This window comes from Myripristis murdjan, chromosome 12 (assembly GCF_902150065.1).
Source record: "Myripristis murdjan chromosome 12, fMyrMur1.1, whole genome shotgun sequence".
NCBI classification, from domain to species: Eukaryota; Metazoa; Chordata; class Actinopteri; order Holocentriformes; family Holocentridae; genus Myripristis; species Myripristis murdjan.
In genome coordinates this window covers 19,455,858-19,479,204 of record NC_043991.1, presented here as the reverse complement: position 1 = coordinate 19,479,204, position 23,347 = coordinate 19,455,858, and the positions used below count along the sequence as shown (strand labels likewise).

Here is a 23,347-nt window from a genome sequence, read left to right as displayed (position 1 = left end):
AGTTGCCACTCAATTATCCAATCACACTGACAGAGCATGTAAATGAAAATTTCAGTCACTTATACTCTCAAATATGGCAGAGGTGAAGAAAGCAAATGTTTTCATAGTGTGAACACCACAAAATGAAAATCTACGCAATACACAAAAATGAACAAAAATGTGTTTTTTCCCCCAGATGGCTGAAGTTCAAAGTGCTTCCTAAGAAGATGCCCAGCGCAGCCGAGGATGAGGACTCATCGGACATGCTCATCATACAAAGTCACAGACAAAGAATTCAGTTTCCCACAAAAAACAAACAAAAAGAAAGAAAGAAACTCAATAAGTTTCTAAGTTTTTACAGTGATCTAATAACACTATTTCCTCAGCTATGACATGAAACAATGCAAACAACACATACTACACTGGTATTACCATTACTCCAACATATAACACTGATTAGTATGGACACGCACACGTGCACACACACACACACACACACACACACACACACACACACACAGTCACCAAGGTTGTGGCATACATGTATAAAAGTCTCCCTCTGTGCGGCAACGTGCTGTTTGCTCTGCCACAAGTTTAAGCTTCTTAAACTAGGATGGATCTTGTCAATTTCTGGGTGATAATTTGAAATGTTGTTATATTTAGGACAGATTATTGATAAATGCAGCTCTTTCTTCACCTCGCTGGCCTGATATGATTTTATTTTTGGTGTGCTTTAATTTGCAAAATGTTTTTATCCAACTCTTGGCATTATATTGTTTTTACTAGTATGAGTGGGGGTCACAAGTGAAACATTATCAACCAAGAAATATGACTTGTTTTGGTATTTGTTTTGTGGCAAGGTACTTCATTAATGTGTCCACAAGAGGTCACACTGTACAAACTTTTGGAAGAAATCCCAAAGTACATAAGGTCCCCTTGCCAGGTGGAAAACATTACATGCATACATCCATATTAAAAATTCATATTAAACCGACTGAACTTTAACAAATCCAAAGAAAAAATCTGAGCACATCCAGATATAATGAACTGAGGAGAACTGAGTTGGCTGTGGTTTTAAACACCACATCATGAGTGTGTACAACTGAGTCACATAACATGTGTATTTACAAAGGTCTGTGCCTCATTACTCCTGAACATCAGCTGAACAGACTGATCACAGTGTGTTTGTTTGTGTATTTGCAGTTTAATAAGTCTATAACCTGAATATAAGTAGATAACTTCTGATAATAGTCTCACAGACAGTAAAACTCTGCTGTGCTTATTACAAGCCTCTGCAAAGTGTGATATATTACAGTGGTTCAGGCTATAGGCTTAAACCACAAGAGGCACCCTGGGTCGACTATAAATAACCACATATGTAAAGATGTCGACAGGGAACTCACTTTGAGGTTGGAGGAACTTTCCCTTTAGTTAAGCTATAGTGAGCTGCACTTAATATGTTTATCTCCTGCAGCCCCACGAAAATATTACCATTGAGCTTATAGTGTGCGACTAGTTTGTATTCTAATTTAAGATATATATTTTTTTATTTCTTATTAATCACAGGAGTTTATGTTGCTCAGTGGTACTCAGTGGTACTTTATGATATTGTTTTAGTTCCTTTTGTATGACTACAACGTAACTATAGCCACTATAGGCAGTGTCAACAATACATCTTTCCCACATTATTGCCTCTTCGTTTCAAAAACTTTTTTATTGAATTCTCCATGCTCAGGAGAAACGGACATTCAGTCTCTTGTGAGAACAGTGATTAGGGTTTTAATTATTATAAACTAGAGATTATAGTGAAATGGTTTGACAGCTCTTGCCGTTGTTTTAGCAAGAAAACACATTTTTCAACTAAAAATAGTAGCTGATATATGCCCAGCATGTTTCATGGACTGATCGTGTGTTTGTGTCACTCACTGAGGTGACCTGAACTTAGTTCTTTCTCTATAATATCCCTGGAATATTCTTTAAGTAAAGGATAATCCACGAGGTGGCAGTCTGTACGCAGTCTACACAGCACTGTAACAGCAGTAAAAGCAAAGATATTGCAATAAAACTTTTTTTTCGAGGATGGGCGTTGCCGTCCTGTTTACCTTTCAAGGTTCTTAGGTTATCTTATACAGGCAGGCAGCTAGCTAGGAGATGCACTCACCTGCTGCTGTCACGTGGATTATTTTGATCCATTTTTCCCTGTCTGCGGTGCTGGAGCCGAAGACTAACAGCAGTAACGTCGCTTTGACGCTGGGTGTCGCCAGTGAGCTGCTGAGCGGACTTGTTTCTGCGGCTGTAGCTAGCTGCTCAGCCGCAGCACACACAGCAGGTGATGCGATCTGGACAGCAGTCTGCTATTCAGAAATAAAATGTTTTACTGACCAATCACAATCAAATATTCAACATATAACGAGCTGTAACATCTTCAAAGTATCCTCTAAAACAGTAGTTCTCAGACTGAGATACGCGTGCCCCTAGCGGTACGTTGGAGTACTGCAGGAGGTATGTCAGTTTTTAAACATAATTTAAAAATATCAGCCATGCATTGATTCCAAAATAATTAGCCTATGCTGTCATAAGTTCAATAAAAATTTCAATTTGACAAACGACATTTTATATTCAGCATTCCCTTGGAGCTTCTGGTTTAAATCTGCTACCGTGGTCGTCCAGAGAGGTTTGTTCACCATGACCTAGAAGCCAGAGTGAAAAAAATGGATTTGTGGTTGAAAAGTAGCCGCAATACAGCTGAACACAAGGAGAAATACGTGGAAAAAAAAAAAAAAAAAAAAAAAAAAAGACCACTTTGTATAAGCTTTTTGGCCCGAAAAAATAAGTATTTCAAACTGGGTACTTTACTGGAAAAGAAAACAGTTTGCGAACCACTCCTCTAAAATGTAGCAGTGCTTTATCGTAAGAGTGCCATAACCAGGACACAAAAACAACTGTTTTCCATGCAGCCCTATGTAATGGCTGATTAGGGCTAATTTCAAACATCCAACACTGGGCATAACTTTGCCTCAGGAGCCATCCATCATCCTGTCAAGAGCCACACCTCCTGCCCGACGTCAGAGGAGGAGTGAGTTAAGACTGAATTCATCGAGGATCTGCCCGCTGCTCCACAGACACATCTCCGGTGTTGATCCGTCCTCTCCGGTGTGTCAGTGCGCGTCAGGCGGTGTTTCCAAAGTGATCAATCCGCCAGGTTTTGTGTAATCCAAGCCTCAGGGTGGGTTTGGGAGGCTGTGCACGTCAGGCCAACACTACAACCCCAGCAGCGCCAGTAAATGGCACAAGAGAAAAAGGAAGTGCAGCCTGCAGAAACTTCTCAGTTTTATTCCATGCAGGCAGCCCGGCGTTTGAAGAATTTATCTGCCTAAAAGTTTGGGATTAGCTGTGACTCTTGAGAGACTTCTGGGCGTAGGGTGAGGCTGAGGGCGCAGCTCCGCAGCTCGTTGCTCCGACGTCTTCCACTTCTCAAGGTGAGTTGAAAGCGTGTCAGCACAGCTTGCATTCACGAAGAGCATGGGCGTATTATCTTGCTGTTGTTTAATATAGCGTTTATAAATGCTTTCTGGAGAAAAAACGAACATAATAACATCTTTATTTGTCCGCTCTCATCATTTTATCCGGCATTTTGCCTCAGATTTGCAAGCTGTGACTTCCCCTCTGTCACCTCCACTGTGAAGTTATGAAAATGTCTCACTTTTGCCATGCATGCACACATTTCTTTGCTTTAAGTTGGAATTGGATGGCTCTTTTTGTATTCTGGCTGCATCTCTACAGCGAGAGAACATTAATCAGAGGGATTTGTGCCGCTGATGTAAATAAAAAAGACACCTTGTGTATGAAGTTGTAATGGCCCCTGAGTGCATTGGTTAGGGTTAGGGTTATTGGTTTTCAAACTTTTTACATGTTCTGGACCCCTCGGGTTTCTCTCTCTAAGACCCGGGCTACCATTTGAAGTGATGTGCTCTCAGGACTCCGATATGAAGATATATTTTGCTTTGTGTTACATATAGAGTTGTCTATGTGTCACACTTGTCAAATAAATTCAGAGAGGAGAGAATAAAACTTATGGTCAGAATAATCGCTCTGACATTTTGTGCAAATTAAGAAAAAAAGATTGAAAGCATGGAAAGCATTTCACAAGCGTTTAAACTAGAGCAGAATTAAACTGTTCCTCATTTTGCTGTGGACCTCCACGAAGACCCTCAAGGACCTCTGGGAGGTCCTTGAATCACCGTTTGTAAACCACTGCATCAGTGATTTCACCTCAATCCCATATGAATCTGATCATTCGTGTCTGTGTGCTACTACTGGGCTGCAGTGTATGGTGCTAGTTTATGTGATACTTATAAACAGGGATGGGGAGAGGGGGGTCTAGGATTTCATTAGTGCAGGTTTATACGAGGCAGAAGAAGCAAGCCTTAAGTTACTGGCTGTTGGGGTGTCAGTTCACTAAAACCCTGTGCTGTTGTCAAGTCTATGCAGTCAGATGCCTTCAGTTTGGGGTGAATGAACCTTTATTTGCTCTGTCAGCCTGAGACTGCATGCAGCTCATCAGTCTTGTGTTTTGTTCCCCTCATTAGCTCCTGTTCTTAATGCCTGGTTCATCTCTCAGTCTGTTACCAGAGCAGAACATAGTAGCTGCTCCTGTTAACTAACCTTCATTTTGGATGATAATTCACGTACCATCATAAGTCAGCAGCAAAGAGGGAGGACATTATAACTCTTTCTGTACACCAACCAAACTCTAGACTGACTTGGTAAATAAACTATTCATTCCACTATATTTTGTATGTAAAAAACAATATGCCAAGCAATGAGTATTGCCCAATCAGGCTTGCTCCTGATGATGCTCAAGGGTGAAACAGTAAGTCGAAAATGCAATACATCACAATACTTCCTCTTGTGAGACGTTACCAATTGTGCCCAGTAGGGATATTTGAGTTTTCAGTTTTATTTGCACAGATGCACATTCTGAGTTCCTGTGAGGCGTTTTTGTTCCCTGCCTTTAGGTATTTTAACTGGAACTGTTCTGTCATGTTCGTGTTGCAGTTGCTGTGCAGATTAAAAAACTGAAAAACGCAACTGATCCCAGCTTATTAGAAAATCATTTAGCCTTTTCCAGGGTATTTTTCTTCTTCAGTCACAGATATCGTGATGTACCATAGTTGATTATCGTACAATATATCGCAGAATTGCCTGTATTGTGAGACTGTTGTTATCATTGGTTAAATATCCAGATAGTATTGTACTGTGGCCCATTAGAATGGATTTACTTGTCGGACATCATGATTTATATGTGTATCTCACCTGTTCTTTTGATGTTTAAAAATGAGAGCCAGGCTGTGTTTTTAATGTAGGAGAATGGGCACATTTGGTGGGGAGGTAAGTGGTGTAGTATTTTGAAGTGGTGCACTGAGTGATGAAATTACTTAAAACCAAATGTAAAGTAGGAAGAAGATGGGTCTTGTGAAAGTATTTGGGCCAATGACGTGGATTTTTTTGTGATCCCCATGAAGCAGGATGAATGAGGAGATGTTCATTCAGTGGATTGCATGAAGAGCAGTAAGATGAGTCTGTATTGCCCGGCTTTGAAGTGCAGTTATCAGACAGGGCTTATCTCTGAACGGATGGGACTGTGTAATTTTTATGTTAAATGCTTCTTGCTGCAGGTGGTGGAAGTAAAGGCCAATCTGAGTGGGTGTCCAGTGAGTTGGCTCAGTGTGGCAGCTTTGGCGAACATGGAAAAACCAAGAGCAGAGGATCAGTAAAGGAACTTGAAAGAGATGCTGTGGTGCATGGGTTTACCAGTACAAATACAGTTGCAACTTTATCACAAAAGTCGATGATTGTAAAGCACTTTAGGTCAACTGCTGTTTTTTGTTAAATGTGCTATATAAATAAAAGTGACTTCTCTCCCAAGCTTGACTAATAAAATCTGATGCACAAAAGGTTCCATTCCTGAAGCACAACTCAAGTTTTTTAAAATCATCCAGCCCAAAGAAATTATCAGAAAAAGACGGTTTACAAAAAAGTGCCTTCCTTATGCTCATGTAAATTGGACAATATAACAAAAAATGAGCCTTATTCTCATTTTCCATTATCATCTGAAGTGTCAAAGTCAGAAAGTATAAATCTGGTAGTTGCTGTCCAAAGGTGTTTAGATATCAGTCGCAGCAAACATTTTGGCTCAACATTGATCAGACTGACACTGAAATTAAAGACAAGAAGACGTCCATAGTTGTTCATAGCTGCTACCTGCTTTGTGAAATCAGGACCTCAGTTTCTCTGATTAAAAAAATTTGAGGGTTTTCAGAGGGCAGAATATATTATTAAAACTGGATATATTTTTTCATGGTGTAGTTTACAAAAATTACCAAAAAAAACAAAAAAAACAAAAACAAAAAGGATTTCATGCACCGTTAGTGCAAACCACAGCATCACATGGATGCTTGATTAAAGCAAAGAGAGGATCATTAATTACAGTTAAATTCATGTATATGAAGAAAACACAAACAAATCTATCTATATCTAAGAGTTTGACTCTGTGATGAGAAACAATAAGGGCTTACACCTGCATTCATGAAACTCACCAGCAGGGTTAATGCCTCGATGGTGGTAAGCACGATCATGGCAGTGAGCATGTTTCGTATTCATAAATGGAGAGCAGCACCTCAGGTTTACTGGTTCCACTCTTCTGGCATGACCACCTGCTTTTGGTCATTTGCACTTCCCATCAAGTGATTCATAATAACACAGCTTCACAAAATATACCACTTGATGTGGTAAGCCGTTAATAAACGTTTAATTAATAATCAAAATACGACTAAAATATAGGCTATGCTTTGTCGATGTGTTTCAATGCTGTCCTTGGAAACAGGCATGAATGGTTAATACCCTTGGAAGTTTGTTTGCATTTTAAATTTACATGTGAGGTATAGAAGGGCCTGGCTTAATGTAATTCACTTTGAGTCATGGCAAACAATGTGGAACTGGGAGAGCATTTTGTGACAAATCTTTTTATTGATGAATTTCTCCTGGTGATCTTTGCCTTTCTGAGGTTTCTATTTAGTGATCAGTTGTGCTTCCAAGGCTGTTAAATATGCAAAGCATTATTTCCATACTTATTTTCATACTGGCCACTTCAGACAGTAACATCATTGTCACAGTAACTTTATGGATCAACTTAAACCACCATGCTGTTGATTTCACACAGAACAACACTGGATCTGTTGGGTTTTATGAATATTGACCTTACACTCATGATACCAATGCCACTTGTTAACCTTTCAAACTACTACTATTACAAATCCTAATTATGTATGGCATTTATTTAATTTATTTTGTTTATCCTTTATTTATTCTTGAAAGTCCCACTGAGAAACAATATCTCTTCCTCCAAGGAGCCCTGGACAGAAAGGCAGCAAAAATTAGCTAAACATATACACAAAAAATATTGCTATTATCAATACTATAATACTAATAGTATTACTGTAACTATGCAGTGTTTAGAATTAAGATTTTAGTTAAATATTGCTGATATGCAGGTGTGAATATTTCTGTGGTTAGGGGATCAAACACAGGCTTTTCTAAATGCTGGACACTAAAATATCATTGCTTTCACTCCCTGACACCCAGAGTGTACCCTCGCTTAATGGTTTTCAATATGGGGTCTGGTGACCCCCAGGAGTCCTGGACAGCCTACCAGGGCATTTCAATCACATGAAACTGTCATAATGAAGAAAATGCATGAGGGACCGTTTAGACATTTTCCTCCTTTGGGTTATTCTCAATGCAATTTGGCCGTGTTCAAGTATGACATCGAAACAAGTTAACCCTTTGAAACCTGCACAAATTCACTCAATTTTGCTTGCAAACATGGGGAAAGGGAATTAACCAATTAGCAAAATTACCAGAAATAATAACTGGAAAGAAAATATCAGCTAAATAAATAAACAATACAATAAATCTATTTATTTTTGGCTAAATAAATAAAAAAAAAAAAATGAGAGGGAAAAAAGTCAGGAAAATTAGCTCCAATAAATAAATAAATCAATAAAAATAAAAAACTTAAATTAATAAAACTTGAAAACTGTATTTCTAATTGCTAAAGTGATATATTTCAAGGTCAGATCAGATCTGACCTCAGATTTCTTGTATTTAAATGCTTGTCAAAGCATTTAAAAACCAAAATGTGTCTTGATATGAGGGTCCTGAGGGCTAAATCCCTTCCAATGAGGGTCAGCATCTTACTGAAAGTCAACTTGGAGGTCCAGAACATGAAAAAGTTTTAAAACCACTGTCCTATGGTACAGCTAGAGTATTGTCTCTGGTGCTTAATGTGCTGCAAAATATGATAAATTGCAAGATTTGCATGTTCATAAGATAATCATTTCATCAGAGAGAGCTTTTTGGCAGCTGTGTTGTGACTAATAAGTTCGTCAGCTCAGCAGCCATCTGAGCTGTTCACGTGTTTGTCTGATGATTATCTTTGCTGCTCCACTGCAGTTAATTTTAGGTGTGGCCAGGAATGATAAAAGTTGCGAGACAACATTTTGCATTAAAACGCCTCGCAAGGTTCAATGACGTTTCTGTGTTTCTATCCAAGTTGAGTTTACACACAAGGCGATTAATCAACAGCAGCCTGTTATCCTCTTTGGAGGAACTTGGTCTGCTGTGGCCTCCTCTTAACAAGTCATGATCTGTTCAAGCATGGAGCCGTCAAACCCGTTCTACAGGCAGCCAGAGGCGAAAGACTTGTTGACGTATTGCACTGAAGAGGAAATTTCTGCATTCCTTTATCCCCATTCTTAAAAGACAAAGAATCACAGTTGTCCATGGTCATATGTATGCAAGGGCTGGACAATTAATCGCAATATTATCAAAACTGCAATATGGCCAAGTGCAACATCCAAATTGGAGAAGCTGCAATTTTTTGATTAAAGGTAAAATGTGTTACAAAACATTGTTGTAAATAAAGTTTTAAGGCGCTGCAGTGATGCTCTGGCCTGCAAATTGTATTTTTAAGAAGTAAGAAAACACGTTTGTTTGGTGCAGACCTCAGCAAAAGTCATGTTATCATTTTAAAAGCTTTTTCAGTGAAAATGAAAATTGTAGTCAAAATTGATCCTAGGCTTAGGGATCCAATGTTTGGTTTCCTACTAAAATCAGGAATCATATCGCAATAGCAGTATCTGTAAAATGAGTTGCAATATGACTTTTTCTTACCATAAAGTTCAGCCCTAATGCATACCTATAGCTGTAAGGGGAAGACATAAAGAGAGACACGCACCTGGAAAGAATGGAAGGTCATTTTAGGGCCTGAATTCCCAAATTCAACCAGAAATTACTCCCACGTTATTTGACAAGGGTGGAGGCTTTTGCATTATAGGGACTAGATCACTGACTTTGCACTGGTAAGGACCCTGGCACTGAAGACAGGAAATGCATGGAACTGGGGGGAAAAAAACAGCAAGATGTTTGAGTATGAGAGGCTGACGTGGGGCAGCCATCCGCTGTTTGAACTATAAATGCCCAAGACAGGAAGTGCGTTCATTGTGCAGAACAGCCTTTGGATTAAAGGCATACTTGTATATAACTGGCCCACCTTGTCCCTTTGCATTGGAAACCATGTAATTTGATGATACAATTACATGTATTGTAGATCACAGAACTTGAACCAGAGTAGAACGGACTTTCCAATTCAAATCAACGCAGCAGGATGGTCCGAGCGGAGGCTATTTTTATGTGTATTGTTGACAAGGAGAGACTAAACTGACACACTAGTCATGCATGTTATGGGAAGCCCCTGCTCTGTCTCTGAGTGGCAAACCCAACCCTAACCCTAATCTTAACCGTAGGCAAAGATTACTAACCAATCAGAGGTGGGCAGGGCGGGTTATGCTCGTCCAGTATGTAAATTTAGTCTCACCCATTGTTGACATTACAAAAAACCTGTGGCAGTTGTACCGGGCTAATGCTGCGTTCATGTCCTCATCTTCTAACCCTCCTTTCCCCACAATCAGACTGGTTTAGTTTGTGAACTCCTGAACTCCCTGTCACATCTGTTGTCTTTATTAATTGCACTGTAAGATCAATGTGGGCCCGACACCAGCAGCATTCCTTCCTTGAAATATCAAGTTACCTGCAATACTGGCAATCATGGCCGGTGATGTGAGTAACTGTTTTGCTGTTTGGCCAAAATGTGAGAGAGAGAGATTGGATAGATGGAAGAGAGAGGAGGGATGGCTTTCAACAACGGTCAAAAGCTAAATTCAAGTTCATGACCTAGGGAGCCTCTTATCATTTGCCAGAACCCCCTTATCCACAACAGCTTAGGTAGCAGAGTTAGGAAATCCAAATGGTTTAAAGGAAAATTCAGTTGTTTTTTCAGTCTAGGCCTGGTATTCCTGTTTTTTTCCCCCAGCAAGGTGATTCATTGCATTTAAAAAATTGTCACTTATTTTAAGCGGTGCAGAAAAGCATTGTTTTCATCATTTTAAAATATAACAATATAACAGGGTCATTATCCGGTAAATCATGTCTGATGAATGGCTGTAATCCAGTCTGCAGATATTTGTCTCTTATTTCCAATACTGGTGGTTTTGAACTTTTGTTGAGTCCTCATATTAAATGTAAGACAGTGTATTCCAACTAAATTTGGGACAAATGTAGAATTCACCCTTGTGATTGATATAGGTGCATTCAAAGTGTAACTCCTTTTTTTGACATGGTTATTTGACTTCACAAAGCATGTGGTGGGTCCCAGGACAAATAATACCTCTACATGTGGGTTCTGGCATGAAGAAGCTTGGGAACCCCTCCTCTAGAGGAACGCCCACTCACTCCTGCTGGAATGGATTACAGCAGCCCTAAAACTCTGTTTCAATAGTTATTGACTTTCAGAAACTCTCACATCTTGGTGGATGATGAAAATGGTACTCAAGAATCTTATGAAATAACAAAATTCCACTTTTACCTGGGTTAGCCATCCCTTTAATGCTCATGTCAGCCAGGGACCACAGATCATTAGCTGGCCTATGAGAGCTCCTGTTACTACCAGTGTGGATTGGATTTAGCCTTACCATCTACAATAAGTCAAATAATACTTATCTGAACTGTTAAAAAAATCCTGTGCACAGTCATGATACTGATTTTGGCGACCCCATGATCTTTCCTGTAGCACCACTGTCAAGCCAAACCCTTCCTATTCAGGTTAGGGGCCCACTCTGCCATTGTTCTGCAACAGCACATGTCTAGTTTTTAGCTGGCTGGCTGACTGCATCTTCTCATTAAAGAGAATAAAATAAGGGTGGTCCAAGCAGAAAGTGTGAACTGTAAAGCAGTGGACACGTGTAGAAAATTATTAGAAAAAAAACTCACCATATATAAAAGGTAACAATGAAGCAGCTATCACTATTAGGAAAGTTTTCATGAGGGTCTCTGTGGTTGGAGTTTAGCCCTGGGCTTATTACATGATGTCCCTTGACTTGATTGGAGCCAGGTGTCTGTTGTGGAGAATGAGGGAAGCGGGGGCAGCCTATTTAACTGCAGAGGACCAGCAGCAAATAATCTTGTGGGAAGGGTACTCGTAAAGATAAACATGCCCTTGCTGAAATTAGACGCTCTGGAGGACAAATTGTTCCGCTGTTATTCATTTGGAAAATGAAATTTGCCCCTGTAATTATTTTGTGTTGTTGTTGGCCCTAATTATAAATCATGGAAGTTAGTGGGAAGACTGTTGCTGGCCTATAGGTGAGTCGCACACACTGCTGTTGTTCTACTTAGTGTGATTCAAAAGCAGCATCATTCCCAGCTGTGCATGAAATGAGATCAATTTTGTAATGGAAAAATGAGGGCGTCAGATACACAGCAGATGTGGCCTGATGGCACATGAGAAATGCTGTTACCACCAAGAATGACCCTGTGTTTTTCTTGATTTGTGCAAGACAGCTTCCACATCTCAACTAATATTTTGTTTTGTGCTGGCAGATGTTTTATTAAAAACTGGATTTCGGTTTCCGTTTCCACAAGTGTTTTTTGCATGTTTAGCTGTGAGTCCTGGTTATTTTTTTTTATAAAGTAAACAATGCTGGAGATTGTGTTTTTGAATGAAAGACAAACTGCACTTTGTCTTTCATTCAAAGGACCACACCAGCAGTTTTGCATGTTTAGTGCAATATCTACAAAATATTTATACTTCAGTTTATGCAAATCTTTTCCAAAGTAAGCAGTCGTATTTTAGAACTCTGATATCATTTTACCTCTCTTTTATCCAGCCACTGGTTTCCATTCATTCCACTATGATATGAAAATTAACTTTAAGACTTCAAACTTTCTTCACACCAGTACTCCATCACCATAATAAAGTCCTCCACATTAGTTTTCCTCAAAGCAGCAGCACTGCAATTATCAGCTCTGGTTTATGAATGACTTTATTAGCCACAGAAGCAGAACATTAGGCTATAAGGTGACTGTTTCAGCTGAAAATCCTAATTTGAAAATGGAGGGATTTTGATTATATGTTGCGAAATCAATAACGCATTATCAAGTTAGAATAAGAGCTTGTTTGCAGCTGGCTCTAAGGAGACAGTGTGGCTTTGGTTTGGGGGATCACATCTTTGAGCTTGTTTGGTGTGGGATGGCTGCTCTCTGGGGGTGCGGGGGTTTTCCCATACCCATATGTACCCCCTCAAGTAAATAGCACTAAGCTCTTTGCCAGGAAGTTACACATCCAATCGATTGGACTTGGTGCCAAGAACCACATTTGGGATGCCGAGGCCTCTTTCCTGTCTCTTGTACTTCTTTTCCAGCCACCCACATTCCCAGTGCGTGTACAGTATAGCATGGATTTACTCAGGATAAGCCATGTTAACTTGGGCGATTACAGGATAGGCCTCAGAATATTTCCAAAGAAGCTCAACTCCATTACTTTGTAATTTTCTCCTGAAAGGACCTTATTCAGATGCATAGAGTTGTACTTGTAAACAACACTCAAAGACTCTTGGATTGATCAGACATGAATACTACCTGAATCTTTCTAGCGGTTCATGGTAGAAGTTATGTAAGAGTTACGACAGTATTTATAAAGCCTCATAGAGGGGTCAGTGTAATAACTAGGGCTGGGTGATATGGACAGAAATATCACAATATCTTTGACCGAATACGCTTATCAATACTGTGATTATATTGCTGGGATGACCATTGGTGTTTTCATCAGACATTTACACACAAGATTTTTGGTAAACAGCCATTAGTAATGTGGATATAATGAGGCAAACAACAGAACAGCTACAACAAATAATAAATTCAGTAAACTGCGTCCCTTTACTGTAAAACAGCCTTTAAAACCAGAAAAAGACACTGTCACTCATCCCAGATCACAATATTACAATACCCAAAATCCCAGACAATATCTAGTCTCATATCACAACAACAATATGATATCAATCTATTGCCCAGCCCTTGTAATAACATGATAGTTTCACAGTTTTATTTGTATTTTTTTGTATCAGATGACTGATGGACATTTGACATGAAGTCACACTTTTTTAAAATGTATTGTTTGTCATCTTCCATTATGTCAGTTCAAACTTTTATTTGTTTATACAGCTACAATTTCATGCCTTCAGGCTTCTCAAACATATATATGTGAAATATTTGCCCACCTGTCCAGTCAGCACTTATCTCCATGTAGGGGTTGACAATAACACAATATGTGGTTTCAGTTTGATATCAAGCCACAGTCACCAACACCAATACTGGTACTTTTTAAAAAGCGGCTAATATGCTTTCATGAAAGGGAAGGCAATGTGTCATGGTTTATGAAGTGAATGCATTGTTAATAGGTAAAAATGGGTTTCTCTCTCTTTCTTGTTGGTATCAGTCATATTGAGGCTTGCATTGATACTCAAAACAAAATTTAGTATTGGGTGTATCAGTACTTGTGGTATTGATATGCCCACCCCTAACTCAGTACATTTTGCAATTAATTGGGCAGATTGCCATAAGATTTGGTGAGCACACTGATAATACCCGGAGGATGAACACTGTCAGTTTTGATGAGCTTACCTCTAGCACTTTCATTTCCCCAACATGCACCAACCCAGCGAGGGCTGTGCTTGATTGTTAAAGCCAAAATTTATCTTCCTATATATGCATATATAGATTTTAGCAAATTGACAAACATGGTCAGAGAGTTTCACCTATACATGGATTTTTTTTCATGACCCTTTCTATTGAAAAACTTTAACAACTAACTTTAACGTTATAGATTGGGGTTTTAGATCAGAAAGCAAAATGTAACTCCAATGAAACATAAAGGCATGTGTGGGGTGATGGCATCAGTTGTTGATTGAGACTTGAATTTGAGAAAACAGGCATAATCGGATGCAGTTTTTCATTTAAGTCTTCAGTGCATATTAGCATTTCTGTTCATCAGCTATCTTCTATTCTCCCCTACTTGCCTTCTCTGTAGGTCGGCGATGGTCAACAGCAGGATGGAGGCACCCGCTGTGGCAGTGATGGGTGGTGGAGGGGGGACATCAGGCAGGTCATGCGCAGGATGTGGTGGTCGAATTGCCGACCGCTTCCTGCTCTTCTCCATGGAGCGCTACTGGCATACACGTTGCCTCAAATGTTCCTGCTGTCACGCTCAGCTGGGCGAGTACAGCACCACCTGCTACAGCAAAGGAGGCATGATCCTCTGCAAGAACGACTACATCAGGTGAGCCGGACTGACAGGCTGCAGAGACGATATCCTTCCCTGCAGACAGAGCTTTTCTGAAGGCAGGTTCAGTGTGAGGTTAATGCCAGAATGAGCTAAAGTGAAACTATATTACAGTATAGCTCAAAAAATCACCAAATGCACACCTGTAGTACTGAGGTGCAGGTCAGAGTGGTGGAGTGTGCTTGAAGAAAGAAAAATTGATCATAACTACGGGTTTTCCCACGACCTTCTCTCTAACACTGTCAGTAGCAGAATTTTTTCTTGTTTTTGCACACTAACGTCTCAAAAAATATTTTTTACATTGCTAGGACATTTGGTTACAATATTCATGTTGGCTAGAGAATGAAACAATGCAGTCGACCCTTTTCACAGCAGCCGTTTGGACATGTAATAGCAGGTAAACACAGGTGTTAGTAATGACATTAATGAGGCTCTGTTCCATATAATCTTAAGTGGAACAGAAGCTTATTTAATGTAATTAGTAACATCTGTGTTCACCCACTATTACATTTAAAAAAAAAAAAGCTGTTGTGAAAAAGGCCTAACTCAGTATTCAGTAACTCCATGAAGTGTTCTCTAGCGCCACCAGCAGGCCAAATTGTCATTACAGCAGTAGAATATATCAAAATCTGTTTGGTGGATATTCATATTTCCTTGCAGAAGAAACCTGGCAATTGGGGTGACTCCATGACTTTCCCTCTAGCGCCACCAGTAGGCAAACTTTTCAATGGTGCACACTAAAAATGACTCAAAAACTGTTTTAGCATTGCCATGAAATTTGGTGACAACATTCATGTTGGCTAGATGATGGTTCTTATCAACTTTGATAACTCCATGATCTTTGCTTTAGAGCCACCAAATAATGTAATAGTAGTAGTGGTGGTTGTAACAAATTTTGGCTGGAGGATCAAATCCATCCATTTTCATGTCATAAAAGAGAACAGTCACTGTGTTTAATTATTCATTATAGGTTTAACTCAGCAGACAATAAATAATTGTCTATATGGTGTGCCCATTTAATTTTAATCAGTCATTAATAATGATTGATTTCTTCAATTTTTTTCCCTGTTCATCTCCATTCTTGGGGAGTTTTTTCTTGCCCGCTATGAGGATTAAGTCGGGTGTGTCGTCCTATTTATTATAAACATGTAAAGCCCTTTGAGTTGTAAACAGTGATACTGGGCTTTATATAAACCTGAACTTGAACTTGAAAAAAAAAAAAAAAAAAAAAAATCTATAAAAAACATATGTTAAGCAAAGAGGTTTTAGGTGTTATCTTTCCATCATAATGATTCATTTCATGACTTACTTCAATGTAAATCTTTTTTCTTTTTTTTTTTTTTACTTGCTGGCTCAACTTTGTGTCGCCTCTCAAAATGGTGTTGGTTTTTGGTTTATATCTAGTTCATTAATTTTGGAGCAGTACACTCCTGGTGAAGCTCTTGCTCTAGCAACAGGGGAGGTTTTAATGGACTAAATTTTATGGATGTATGCACTCACATGGACCAACAAATACCACTAAATGGGCTAATATCCCATCACTTTAAATTGGAGTTTAAAATTTTGGCACAACAGGATTAAATAAAAAAAAAAAACGATTGAGAATTAAAGAGGTTTATAATTAATCCTTCATTTAAAAAGTTTTGAAGTTTGGTGCAACAGAATTAAACGGTAAACTAGGATTTAATCTGGTTAAAAAATTAGTCCTTGTTGGTGCAGCCCAGCCTGTGAGACTGATGGATGTTTGAACAGATGGGGATTGTGTGGGTGCCCACATCTCCAGGGAAAACAGCAGCCTCAAGGCCTGCTGAGGAGAAACTGAAACACTGCACACTTTGTATATCAGGCCAGTTATAATACAGTGGCTTTTACAGCCTCTCTCATGAAATACATAAAGCTCTTACTGTATACTCAAATTACATTCTGATCTGCAATCAGATATAGTTTATAGTTGTAAGAAGCCGGCTGGATTGAGAGAATTCCCCATTTAGTCCATCAGTGAAAGGAGTCAGCAATATACAGTAGCCGAGATGTTTTTCAGGTAGAGTTCACAAGGCTCCTTTTAAATATTAATGTCCTATTACCACAGAATTATCTCCAAGTAGAAGATACTATGCTGTCTCTGTGACAAGTGTAAGGGGACGTGATCTTTTATATCCATGCTGTTCATGCAATATTGTTCTCAACATTTCTCAGGAGAGGGAGGGAGAGACTTAATTAGTGAGAAGAGGGATCCTCTTAGGTGCCCGCTCATTAAATTACTGTTTGGATTAAGATAAAAAATTCATTAGTCGGTGCAGTCAGTTATAGAGAGAGCGAAATGCAGAGAGCGACACGGAGAGCTGGTCAAGTAGCTGTCGTAAGGCGTACATTTCACAGGAGGTTGAAATGAGGACAGTGCAGAGGCTTCCTATGAAAACTTAACCTGCTGGACGTCTGACTCGCTTTTAGCCTCTGACACATAAGGGCAGATTGGTGCTGTGTTCTTACACTTGAAACCTGAAATTCATACATACATTCATTCATACTTAAAAAGTCATGAATGGATTTGCGCAGAACTTTGTGAAATGGTTATTCATGGGCCAAGAAAAGATGATTAACTTTTCATTACGACTGGCATGTGCCGAACATAAGGCCTAACATCCAAGCAGCTTCACAGAACGCGGCAAAACTTTGTGGACAGCTTGGTCATGGGGCAAGGAAGAGCTGATTACATTTTTGCACAGAACAAGGCTTTGGGGTCTGAAGCAGCTGGGCAGAGTGCACAAACAGGAATGAAATACTGAGTGCAGTTTCATCTCGCTTCACTTTGCTCATATGATCTGATTAACTTGTTAACAGGCTCAATGCTCTGGCGTGTACATGGGAACTAAAATTAGCCCAAATGCTGCTGTCTGGGCCCAAGCAGGTTCAGGTTCAAACTTTAATGAAAAGTTTTCAAACATTTTCACGTTCCGGACTCCCATGTTGATGTTCATTAAGCCACGGACCCCTATTGGAAGTGATTTTGTGCTATTTGTGTTACATTTTGGTTTGTGGTAAACTGCTTAGCCCTTTGAAACCTGAGCAAATTCACTTGGTGTCTTTCAAAAAACATGGGAAAATGCGATGCAAAATAGCAAAAATTTCCTGGAACATTAGGAAAAAGAGCAAAGAAAATTACCAGAAAATTAGCGCAAAAAAAAACCCTGACAATTAGCACACACAAAACAAGTAAAAATTAAAATACAAGAAAACTATATTTATAATTATTAAATAATAAAGTGTAATGTAACTATTGTCAGAGTTCTTGTGTTTAAATGTGTGCGAAAGGCATCTGAATGTATTTAAATGCCATACTTTAACACAGACAAGCAGATTGACAATCAGATTAAAAATGTTAAAATAATCACTCCTACATTATTTGTGCCATAATAATTTCAAGTGAATAAAATTATCATTGAATCGAACTGTGGCTCATTTTGCTGAGGACCCCCTGGAGGCCCATCAAGGCCCCCCCAGGTTGAAAACCACTGTGTTGCATCATCTGAAAGCCCGATTGATGCCCTGGTTTCGTCCACAGGCTTTTTGGACACAGTGGAGCATGCAGTGCTTGTGGGCAGTCTATCCCTGCCAGTGAGATGGTGATGCGGACACAAGGCAATGTGTACCATCTTAAGGTCAGTGTTATTATACCAGCAGCATTCACATTAGCATACAAAGCAGTACACAAATCTCTCACTCTTAATGTTAGTAAGTGATGCTGTCAGTTTGGGTGACGCCAGTTTCAGTGAGTGGTGGATGAGAAGAGTCAAACTCGAATAAAACACAGAAGTATACCTCTTTCTTTCTCTCCAGTGTTTTACCTGTGCCACCTGTAGAAACCGTTTGGTACCTGGTGATCGCTTTCATTACGTCAACGGGACTATCTTCTGCGAACATGACCGACCAGGACGGGGCCTTCTCAGCAGTCACCCAGCACCACTGCAGGCCAACGGCATCATGTCCGACCAGAAGGTGAGAGTTCCTGTGATGGAAGTCGGCAGGACAGTGAATGAACTTTCTCACCCAGTCGCCACAGTTGCCAGTGGATTCCAGAGATTTTTAGATTTTTATAATGTGCAATGGTTGTTTTCATAACAGTGCAGCTGGTTTTTATACTTCCCAGACATAACATTCGGTTACAGCGTTGCTGCTCCCCCCATTCAAGGCGGGATGAATACGTGGAGGTTCAAACACAAAGTTTATGCTCTGATCACTGATTCTTTTACATTCCTCTCTCTTAAAATTACCTGAATTTCAGAAACCATAGGAGCAAAAGTCACCAAATTTTGCAACTAATTTGGAAAGCTCACCCACCACTCATACATCAAAAATCAGTTGAGTCAGATGGTGGCGCTATAATGACATATTTACATTTTGACTGGTAACTCCTGAATCGTAAGCGGACAAAATTCCTTTTTTCGTGAATTCCCTGAATCCTGTCACATCTAATTTTTCCAAAACCATTGTTTTGTTATTCTTCCTACAAATTTGGATGAAATTTTCGACAGACCATATCTGGACTCGTCCAAACAAAGTTACTGTTAGGATTTTTGATAACCAATATGAATTTCCGTTCACGTTCCACATTCCCTAAAGTCAGGCCATGTCCGCACTAAGCTGGCTAAAAATTTGAAAATGTGTGGTTTTGGTGTTCCATCCAAACTACCCCACTCTTGTGTTTTCAGTTTCATTTTCCGACAGTGAAATGCCCCAAAATGATATCAAGCCCACATCGATCAGGTTGGGTTAGGGCTTATGTAAATACACTACTCACAAAAAGTTAGGGATATTTGGCTTTTGGGTGAAATTTATGGAAAATGTAAAAAGTTCACGCTACAGTGATATTATATCATGAAAGTAGGGCATTTAAGTAGAAGCATACACTGGTGATTTCCTCATCTCAAACAATTTCTTGAAACAAAAGCCAACAACAGTGGTGGGTATACCACAACAAAAAATGTCAATGTCTCAATAACTTGTCATGTGCCCTTGAGCATCAATTACAGCTTGACAACGACGTCTCATGCTGTTCACAAGTCGACTTATTGTCTGCTGAGGCATGGCATCCCACTCTTCTTGAAGGGCGGCCCTCAGGACATTGAGGTTCTGGGGTACAGAGCTCCGAGCCTCTACACGGCGACTCAGCTGATCCCATAGGTTTTCTATGGGATTCAGGTCTGGAGAAAGTGCAGGCCACTCCATTTGAGGTACCCCAGTCTCCAGCAGCCGTTCCCTAATGATACGACCTCGATGAGCTGGAGCATCAAACACCTGATGTGAATTTTGCCGTTAAACTCCTTGTTAGAGAACAGCAACTTGTGCAAAAAGTACTGAAACATTGAACAGTTGGACATGTGCATTCAAAAGTTCACAGAAGGTCACATGAAGTTCACCTGTAAAGGTTATAATGCATTTTAGGTTCATCCTGAAATTTCACCCGAAAGCCGAATATCCCTAACTTTTTGTGAGTAGTGTATATGTTTTAGTGAATGGGCAACAGGTCAACAAATCACAATCACAATTATTACCCCATAATACCAACATAGAACAGTGTTTTGTAATTTATGGCTTATTGATATTCAACTGAATATCCATAGGAGACTATCCGAAGAAAGTGTCAGATATCCATTTCTTCCAAAGCCTTGATCCTGTGTTACATTTATTTTCTTTCATGTATGTTGACAACCTCCTGCCTTGTTTTCAGGTCTGCTGAGGAAGAGGATGTGAAAAATAAATGTGTGCCTTCTCTCCCACCACAAGCTTCTCCTCTTCAGCCTCCTCCTCCTCCTCCTCCTCCAACTCTAAAATTGCCCTGAAGCTGCTCTCCCTCCGCTCTGGCGACCCGTCAGTCTGTAGTCTGGATGTATCTTCTCTCGCTGTTGTTTTGGGCTTTTCCCGTGCCAAATACAAAATCATTTATCCCAGATTGTGAGGAGCAGAGATTTTGCGTCCACTGCTTCATCGGAGGGACGGTAACACTGAAGATGGCTGGAACTTATTTATACTGTAGACTGACGCCCATTCTCAGCCGTGGCAGTGTTACTGGTACAGAGCGGTGTTGGTGATCATCCTGCTCCAGTGGATCCAGTGGAATTACCTTTACCCAGCCAGTTAGACTGTGAAGAGAACAAAGAGGAAACACAGACAGCAAGGAGGCAGTGGTCAGGAACTGCTCCCACCGAGCAATAATGACTTCTGAAGCCGGACAAAATCGGACAGGGACTCCACGCTTTTGAGACCTTTCTGATCATGAGGGAGAATTTGTAAAACACCAGGTTTGAAATTTGAACTGCTTGGATGTTTCCCCTCCACTGTCCTCACAACATCTGGACAAGAACGGAGCACACAAAACAAATAAATGAATAAAAATCTATATTGACGCTCAAAGAATTTTTCTCGGTGTGCTACATTTAAGACTTCAGTAGAATATTCAATGAATATTTTAGTTGATTTTTTTTTTTCATATATACAACATTTGATGCCTTTTCCTCGTTCATTATTTTGATGGACTGTATCCGATGTGCTTTGATTTTTTTTTTCTTTTTCTTCAGGTGATGGTGTTTCTTCAGGGATGGTAAATGTAGTTAGGATTCAGTCGGATGCAGTGTGTATTTGTGTTAGGAAAGATTATTTTACCAGCAAATGTTCTGAAGCTGTCATTAGCAACAGTGAGGCATACACTCTAAATGTTTATTTGCAGTAATGGTTGATTCAATTTAGTAAATTTAAAGGATCGATTTTGCATGTTTAGCCTAATATCTACAAAATGTAAATACTTAGCGTTTCTGCTAATCTTTTCCCAAAACAAGCAGTCGTATTTAAATAAATTTTCCTCTCTTTTATCCAGCCATTGGTTTCCATTCATTCCACTGCGATATGAAAATGAACTTTTAGAGACTTCAAACTTTCTTCACTCCAGTATTCATCACCATTATAAAGTTGTCCACATTAGTTTTTCTAAAAGCAGCAGCATTGTTGTGTTTTGAAGACTTGAAATTGGGCGGAGGGAAACAGTCCCTCCGCCAGGGAAAATAGTCCCTGAGGAAACGTTTGCTTTCCACAGCCAATTATCAGTTCTGTGGTTTCTGAATGGTAGAAGCAGAACATTATAAAGTGGCTGTTTCAACCAAAAATTCAAATTTGAAAATAGGGGATTTTGATTATATGTTGTGAAATCTTCAGCACCCCCACATGATTTGCAAAATGATTTCTTACAATGTAAAATGTGGGGAAATTGTAGTAAATGGGCCAAACATTCAAAATCACCAGTGTGTTTCCTAAAGCTTACCTGCTTGTAAAGTAGTTTCTGAAAGTCTAGGAATATTGGGCTGATTTTAAAAAAAAGTAAGAAATGCACATATATATTATTTTTTTTGTCAGATACTGTTGTTACTGTGCTGTATGTGTTGTGTTGCTTTTTGTATCGTTTCTCAGAATAGCCCCAGTTTGAATAATGCTCTACACCATCTGTAAGGAGAGAACATCAGTTGTCTCAAAAAGAACTTGAATAATAATCTTTTTGCCAGTCATCTGTGTCTTCTGTATAATGAGTGTGTGATCGGGGTGTGGGTGGGTGAGGTGGCTGGAGTGAGGTGTGTAGCCATGTGTTACAAATAGCCTTTTCATACCCCATTTTAACATGGCTTTTTTTTTTTTTTTTTTAAGAAAAGCAAAGAAAAAAAAAATACTCGTAGCTCTCAGACAAACATGGCTGATTACCCACAGGAATGGGATTTCAAAGGCCTGAGCCGGGGCCATTACAGAAGCAATTAAAGTGGGATGCACTGGAGGCCCGGGCTTTAGCCCCACTCCAGTGTTGGAGACTAATGAGGCCTAATCTGGTGAGCTGGTCTAATTAAAAGGGAGAGAGCCCTTTCCTGTGGGCGCGGGGCACGCAGCAGCCGTATGCACTTTCTGTTACTGTTACTCTTGGAAAAAAAAAAAAAAAAAAGATACTTGCAGTGTTTTTGCATTTCAGCTGTGAACACATCACTGTCTTTCTGATTCTCTCTCAGTCCCAGCTTTAAAATGGACCATTCTCACATTTCTTGCACGGCTCTGCTGGTGTATCATGATTGCTTTTTGCCATGTAATTTACCCTAAAGGCTATTGAAAGCTTTTTAAATGAGATGTTTAAAAGTCTTTCTTTCTTGCCTTCTGTTTTTATGAGTTGTTTAAAAGCAATTTTCGTATTCCAAATGAAAATCCCAAGTCTTTTTTTTTTTCTGTCTTTCGTTCTCTTCTATTTTTAGGATCACACTTGGCATATTTTGTTTTGCGGCTCTCTACAGAAGGAAATTAAAGGCTGAATTGAAACATGCAGGAGGGGTGGAGGCGCACGAGTAGCCAGCTGTGACTTCTCAAACTGTTCCCAGCGAGCCCAGCGACTTACTTTCACAGGGTTAGTCCAATTAGCTTCACATTCAGCAATGCCATTTTAATAACAACACTTTAATGGTAGTATTTCAAAGTGGTCTTTCCTAATGATGCAGAGTGGCTTTAAGGGATGAACACATTCCTTGGGTTTTTCAGGCTCATGACTTCAAACCCGAGTCAAACCAACTAAATCCACTCTCTAATCTTATTTGTTTTGTCTGAGTTGTTTGCTGG

At 39.6% G+C, this 23,347-nt stretch overlaps 1 protein-coding gene across 1 annotated transcript; it reads left to right on the top strand.

The window, feature by feature from the left end:
- Window positions 1–3,101: 3,101 nt before the first annotated feature.
- lmo4a (LIM domain only 4a) lies at window positions 3,102–21,579 on the top strand. Its single transcript, XM_030064624.1, has 5 exons — window positions 3,102–3,458; window positions 14,462–14,710; window positions 18,276–18,372; window positions 18,551–18,709; window positions 20,442–21,579. The coding sequence occupies exons 2-5, from the start codon at window positions 14,469–14,471 to the stop codon at window positions 20,448–20,450; spliced, it is 507 nt and encodes a 168-aa protein (XP_029920484.1). The 5' UTR covers window positions 3,102–3,458; window positions 14,462–14,468; the 3' UTR covers window positions 20,451–21,579.
- Window positions 21,580–23,347: the final 1,768 nt, after the last annotated feature.